Source organism: Homarus americanus, unplaced genomic scaffold (genome assembly GCF_018991925.1).
Source record: "Homarus americanus isolate GMGI-L3 unplaced genomic scaffold, GMGI_Hamer_2.0 scaffold53286, whole genome shotgun sequence".
Taxonomy (NCBI): Eukaryota; Metazoa; Arthropoda; class Malacostraca; order Decapoda; family Nephropidae; genus Homarus; species Homarus americanus.
Window position 1 is genome coordinate 5,581 of NW_024735659.1, and position 7,462 is coordinate 13,042.

The window sequence follows — 7,462 nt, forward strand, 5'->3', positions numbered from 1 at the left end:
TATTTGAACGAGAGAAGTTTGAGAAGGAGATAAATAAAAGAGAAGATGAGAGAATTGAGAGAAAAGGAGAGAGAACATGAAATGAGAGTAATCGAAATCCAAAACCATGCCAAAAGAGAAACTCAAAGTCTTTTTTATTGGTCTCGGAACATAAATTTGGTCCCTAATTTTGATGAATCAGATCCGGAGTCTTCAATGTGTTTGTTTGAGCGTACAGCTCTCCACTATAAGTGGCCCAAGGATGAGTGGATTTGGCTACTTCAGAATAAACTCACTGGGAAAGCAGCTCAAGTCTTTAATAGTCTAGAGGATTATTCTGATTTCGAGTTTATCAAAGACAGTATGTTAAATGCTTATGCTATAACTCCAGAATCATACCGTCAGACACATGTTCAATTTGGTACTGAAAAATTATGTACTTTTCAAATGTGGCTTAAGACTACTCAAACTGACACTTTTGATGACCTTGCCAATCTAATGGTCTGTAAGGAATTCAAAAGAGGAATTCCCTTCAATATCATGGCTTATGATAGGCAAGCTGGACTCTTGGTTGTGCATCCGAAACATAGCAGCAAGGTTGCCAAAGATCCGATGGAATCTGTGCGAGGAGGAACTGCACGCGCATCACGAACGTCACGGGTCGTACCCCGGAATACACTGGCTACAAGAGTTTATACAGAAACATGCGGACAGAGCAAAGAACATACTCTTTAAAGGAAGGGACGACAGTGAAGCCGGGGTAAGAAAGAACAGTCTCTCCCGCCCTCCCAGAACAAGTTTTCAAGTAGACGAGCCGTGGGAATGGCAGTTACCACTGATCAAAGAGCGCCCGTGAAGACTGAAGATGGAGATGAAACGTGTCCCCTATGGTCTGGATCGCACGTCTTATTAGTGTGTCGAGACTTCAGGAACATGGACATACCTACACGACGTGAAACAGCGAGGAAATTACAATGCTGTTACCTTTGTTTGAAAGACAGTCTCTTGGTGGCTGAGTGTAAGTCTTGATTCCGGTGTGGTGTCTCAGGATGCGAAGGGAGACACTCCAAGTGGTTGCATCCTAAGATAAAGAGCAAGGGAGTTATCGACGATATTCAACGACTGGTAGAAGTTGGGTGAGTGCAGCAGACAGGGCGGCATTGGGTCCAAGTCGACAAGCGCAGGGCGAAAAAAAAAACGGAGTTTCTACAAAGAGGTAAAAAGGGAACCGACAGAGAAGCGGTCACCCAAAAGAGAACGGGATCCAGAGTCGTACAGTTCCGCTATACGACCATATAGGACTGTGCGGGAAGACAGCGAGCGTTTTGGTCACCCAAAATCTGAGCAAAGGAGCAGTGCATACGCAATCGGGTCAAGCAATAAGTGGGTTAAGGTGCAGGATGACGACGACGTTTGACAACCAAGTACGCCTTAGGTCGTCTTGCAGGTGATGAATGTCAGAGTAAAGGGGCCGGAAACCGGTCGGGAAAGACGATCAGGACACGGGCGCTCCTCGACTCCGGTAGCGACAGATCGTTCTGTACTCGGAAGTTAGCAAACAAGATGGGCGTAAGAGGCGAGAAGGTGCGACTATCCATTGGAACGCTGATGTACAAATCGACCCAGTGGGCTGCCGAGGCTGATCTTGAGGCCCGCAGCGCTGTCCTGAGAAGGGTGAACAGGCTTCCTTTCCAAAGGTCCTAATCATCGAAGATTTCCCAGCAATGCTGCAAGAAGCAGTAGCCACAGCACAAGACGTCTCGAGATGGAAACACCTCAGAGGGGTTCCAGTGCCCGACCAGGACTGTTCTGTGGAATTGCTAATTGATCAAGACGTTCCGTACTCATTAATACCTTTGGAGGTCAGAGTAGGAGGTGGCGGAGCTCCTTTCGCTGTACGAACGCGCCTAGGTTGGACGGTGACCGGACCCGTGGGATACCAAATGGCACCTAACGCTACAGAATGCCTGACGATACGGAGCAACGAAGTTCTGGAGACGCACTTGGAGAGGCAGGTCAGACTTCTTTCGGAGCTAGAAGGCGATCACTCCAGAGGCGATGGAAGTGTAGCCCTCTCGTTGGAAGACAAGAAAATGCTAGAAATGTGGACACTCTATGGCACCAGGGTGGGAAACCACTATCAATTCCCAGTACCATTTAGGAAGGAATACCCGGACCTCCCCAACAACAAAGCCATGGCTGAACAGCAACTGAAGAGCTTAAAGGGAAGACTGACGAAGAATACAAGGCTTTACCAGCGCTACGCTGAAGAGATGAAGCAATTGCTGTGTAAGGACTACGCCGAATTGGTTCCCGCATCCCAACTCACTGCAAACCCAGGAAAAACATGGTTCCTCCCACATCTCCCTGTGTTGAATCCCAAGAAGCCAGACAAAATACTCATCGTCTTTGATTGCGCCTCTGTTTATGCCAACACGTCGTTGAACAGTCAAGTGCTCCAAGGACCAGACCTCAACAACAAACTGTTAGGTATCCTGATACGATTTCCCCAGGGAAGGACAGCAATCATGGCAGATATTGAGGTCATGTTCCACCAAATTAGAGTCACACCTGAACATAGAGGCGCCCTGAGGTTTTTGTGGTGGGACAGTGAAGATTTGACTCATGCTCCACGCTTGTATAGAATGAAGGTTCATCTCTTTGAGGGGTGTAGTTAGTCTTGATTGGACAGAATGCAACTTCTACGTGGAAGACTTACTTCTCTCACTTGAATCATTGAGTGAAGCAACGGAAATGTCACAGCACCTACGACAATTGCTCAAAAGGGGAGGCTTCCGCCACACGAAATGGGCAAGTAATCACAAGGAAGTTCTGCGTTCCATCCCGTCTGAGGAGAGACACGTTGGCATAAAGGAACTCAACCTGAGCCAACAGCTACTACCGGTGTAACGATCCTTAGGAGTCACATGGGACTTGGAAAGCGATCAGTTTGCTGTCAAAACTCAAGTTCAAAGGAAGCCTGCCACAAAAAGAGGACTTCTGAGCGTTGTCAGCTCGGTCTACGACCCTCTTGGCTTCATAGCTCCGTTTGTCATTAAGGCGAAACTGTTGTTCCAAGATGAATGCCGACGAAGAAGAGGATGGGACGAACCACTACTGGAGCATAATAACGTGGCGTGGAACGCGTGGTTCGAGAAATTGCCGCGCCTGGCGACACTCGGTGTTCCTCGGTTTTACAAACCTAGAGATCATGGTCGAACCGTGTCAGTGCAGCTGCATAGCTTTTGCGACGCTTCGCAAGTGGCGTATGGCCTGGCATCATACTTGAGACTGACGGACACTGAAGGAAATATCCATTGTTCCTTCATATTTGGTAAAGCAAAGTTAGCTCACCTCAAACAACAAACTACTCTCCGACTAGAGCTGAGTGCAGCTGTCTTAGCTGTCAACGCTGACCAGATGATAAGGCAAGAGCTGGAGTTGAAAGTCGAAGAGTCGTTCTTTTGGACGGACAACATGTTGATTCTCCAATACATCGCAAACATCAGTCGTCGGTTCCACACTTTCGTGGCGAACCGAGTGGCTGTTATACAGGAACTCTCAGAGACAAATCATTGGAGGCCTGTAAACACGTCACTGAACCCAGTAATTGATGCAACACGTGGACTCTCTGTGGAGGAAATGACCGACGGCGGCCGGTGGATACAAGGACCAGACTTTTTGCGTAAGGGAGAGGAACACTGGCCAGAGAGGTTAAAACTAACCATGGACTTGAGTGGTGAAGTGGAGGTGAAACGGAACATATCCGTCTTGACGACTAGTAGTGCGACCACGACACCCACACAAGAGGTGCAAGCACTGTGGGCAAGGTGTTCATCATGGCTTCGTCTACTGAAAGGAGTGGCATTGCAAAGGAGGTTTGCTAAATGGCTAAGAGAAGGAAGGGACCAACGGCGGGACATGCAAAGGGGATTACACGTAGCCGAGTTAGAGAGGGCAAAGTTGTCATTTTACGCTCAGTGCAAGAGGAATGGTATCAGGACGACATAAAGACGATGGCAGGGAGTGGGTTAAGGAAACAGAGTGGAATCTACAGACTAGAGCCGTTCCTAGACGAGGAGGGACTCATCAGAGTAGGCGGTCAGATAAGGAACACCCCTATCAGCCAAGGAAGCCAACATCCCATCTTGCTTCCATTCCAGCATCATGTCACTGGCATCACAGTGCGGGACGTGCATGAAAATCAGGCCGGACACTCCGGGAGGGAACATACTCTAGCGTGTTTACAGCAAAATTTTTGGATTCCCAGGGCACGCGGAATACTAAACAAAAATCACCAGGCACTGCGTGGTATGTCGCCGGAACAACTGGAAGCCCACACAACAGCGCCAAGCTGAATTACCGGTTGACCGTGTTACTCCAGCTAAACCTCCGTTTACTTACACAGGGACGGACTGCTTCGAACCATTCACCATTAAACAAGGACGTAAACGACCTAAGAGATGGGGGTGCTTGTTCACGTGCCTCACAACCCGTGCTGTATATCTTGAAGTCCTCGCTTTCATCAACGCCATAGTAAGATTTTCATCACGGCGAGGCACTCCAGAACGAATACGATCGGACAACGAGACGAACATAGTCGGTGCAGACAAGGAACTGAGAACAGCAGCACGGAGCTGGGAGTGTGATGAACACATTCGGGACACCCTCCTAAGGAAACAGATAGACTGGATTTTCAACCCACCCACAGCTTCACACATGAGACGACAAACGCCTGTAGACGCTCTTCTGCGAAGTGGAAGCAGTGGTGAACGAGCGGCCTATTACTCCAGTGTCGGAAGACGTCAACGATCTGGAGGAAACTATGCCCAACCACCTCTTGCGCCCGGGATCGAAACGCGGTCTGCCTTTAGGTGGCCTGCGAACTGAAGAATCTTATTGCAGACAAAGGAAACATGCCCAGTTTCTAGAGGACCAGTTCTGGAAACGTTGGATGACCTGTCTCTGCTGCACAGTCGCCAAAAACAGTTCTCACTCCACGACGAAAGTTTCAACTCAACGACATGGTCATTGTCGCTGGAGAGCACACACATAGACATCATTGGCCCTTAGGTAGGATAATTGAAGCAAATCCAGATGGTGACGAACTTGTACATCGCGCACTGTACGCGGTGCGATGGTGCGCCCTGTAGTAAAACTTTGTCATTTGGAGGGGGCTTCACCTACGGTCAACTGGTCTGGTACCGCTATATAGGTTGCATTTATGGGTGTATACATTCGACTTCTGCTGCTTCTTGAACGTGTGCGCTCAACAGGGGGAGAAGAACCAAGAGATATTTACGTTTCGGCGGTTACTGAGTAGTGCAGTTGGAGAGGGGGGTGGGAGAGAGGTAGTGAGTGGATATAAGAACATAAGAACATAAGAACATAAGAACATAAGAAAATAAGGAGTCTGCAACAGGCCGGTTGGCCTGTGCATGACAGCTCCTGTCTAGAGTTACTACCACTCTCTATCATCCATGAATCTATCTTGCCTCCTTTTAAAACTTTCCAGTGTTCCAGCACTTACTACAAAGTTGCTAAGCTTTTTCCACTCGTCTACCACCCTATTTGTGAACCAGTTCCTTCCTATCTCCCTCCTAAACGTATCCAACTTAAATCCGTAACTTCGAGTCCTATCCTGATTGGATATTATAAGAACTTTATCTATATCTTCTTTATTGATTCCTTTCACCCACTTAAATACTTCTATCATATCTCCACGCACTCTTCGTCTTTCTAGGGAATGCAAGTTTAGTTTCTTTAATCTATCTTGATATGGAAGGTTTCAAGTCCCGGAATCATTTTCGTCATTCTTCGCTGCACCGACTCCAGTGAATTGATATCCATTCTATAATAAGGGCACCAGAACTGAACAGCATAATCGAGGTGCGGCTTAACTAGCGCAAGATATAGTTGCAATATGACCTCCGCACTCTTATTACTTACACTTCGAAATATAAAACCTAATACTCTGTTTGCCTTATTTCGAACATTAACGCACTGTTTTAAAGGCCGTAGGTCCGGGCTTACAAATACACCTAAGTCTCTTTCACAAGACGACTTCTCTAGGTTGAAGGTGTTAAGGCTGTATACATTGACAGTATTTGTTCTTCCAATATTAAGTACGCTTCACTTGCTGGTATTGAATTTCATTTGCCACTTTTCTGACCACTCCTGCAGTTTATTTAAATCCTCTTGTAGTGCATTTGAATCCTGCCCTGAATTAATCTGCCGCCTTATTTTGGTGTCGTCCGCAAACTTGCATATGTCACTGCTGATCTCAGTATTTAGATCGTTTATGTAGATTATGAACAAGAGTGGGCCCAATACTGACCCCTCGGGAACACTAGGGTAGCTAGGGGGGGGGGGCGGTCCGCCCCGGCCGGCACTTTTGGGTCTGCTCATCACCCATATCTGCAGCTACTGGAGACGTTAATCCATCCCTTTGTATCGGCGGCAAGTTAATCCTTGTCGTGTCTAACCTAACACCTGACCCACATCATCACACACACACAACCTGTAGCCTGTTGAGGATTAAGGAAACAACTTCAAACAAGTACGCCAGTGAGCTCATGTGGTGTGGGTCAGGTGTTAGGTCAGACACGACGAGGATTAACTTGCCGCCGATACAAAGGGAAGGATTAACGTCTCCAGTAGCTGCAAAACCATGCAGTCTCGGGTCATATCAGTTCATGTACAGCCGACCAATCCACCAATTACAAGCAATTCACTTCAGTTCTGCACAAGTCTCCAGCGTGACAAGACGAGGGGAGGCTAGACGACTTTTAAGTTCTCTTGTGTTTTCGATCCAGTTATTTACTTCGTTGGAAGACATAATACTATAAGGTAAGAAATATTAAAGTATTGGTTAAAAAATATTGATGTGACTTTTGCTGCGGCACTGAGATTAAATATTAAGATTTTGTTTCACAGCATTGCGATTTTATACTAAGACACTATCCTCACTGGGGTACAGACAAAAGCCACCCAGACAAAAGCCCCCTACTTTGATCGGGGTGGCTTTTGTCTGACAATTGACAGATGAAATAGTTTTTGACAATGTCATTGAAGAATTTGCCAACAAAAAAACAAGAACAGTTACTTTGTAGAAAGTCGTAGTTTTCATTTCAGAAATAAAGATGGTCCTAATTTTTTACACTTTTTTCCCTATCCTGTATGTCGTTTTTGCTTTTTCTTTAACTGTTACTTATAAAGTTTAAGTATGTTTGGTGTGTATTTAAAGCATACTATATTTGAGTATGTGAAAGTACAGTAATATTATAATGGTACACAAACTATTTAATATATATATATATATAGAGTGAGTCACTGTGCAATATGTATTTTTTGTGGGGGCACAGGGGGGGGGCAAACTCAAGGGCCGCCCCGGGCGGCACACACTCTAGCTACGCCACTGCTCGGGAACCCCACTGGTTACACAGCCCCACTCAGATTTAACACCATCTACGCTGCTGACCCT

At 46.6% G+C, this 7,462-nt stretch overlaps 1 protein-coding gene across 1 annotated transcript; it reads left to right on the top strand.

Moving 5' to 3' along the window:
• The first annotated feature begins 1,703 nt into the window (after positions 1-1,703).
• LOC121871597 lies at positions 1,704-3,990 on the top strand. The gene is made up of 2 exons (XM_042374010.1): positions 1,704-2,652; positions 2,900-3,990. Exons 1-2 carry the CDS (start codon positions 1,704-1,706, stop codon positions 3,988-3,990), a joined length of 2,040 nt encoding a protein of 679 aa, XP_042229944.1.
• Positions 3,991-7,462: the final 3,472 nt, after the last annotated feature.

Coding starts and splice junctions, on each gene's coding strand:
- LOC121871597 (XM_042374010.1), top strand. CDS start 1,704: ATGCTGCAAGAAGCAGTAGCCACAGCACAAGACGTCTCGAGATGGAAA. Junction 2,653..2,899: donor TCATCTCTTTGAGGGGTGTA/GTTAGTCTTGAT, acceptor AACGATCCTTAG/GAGTCACATGGGACTTGGAA.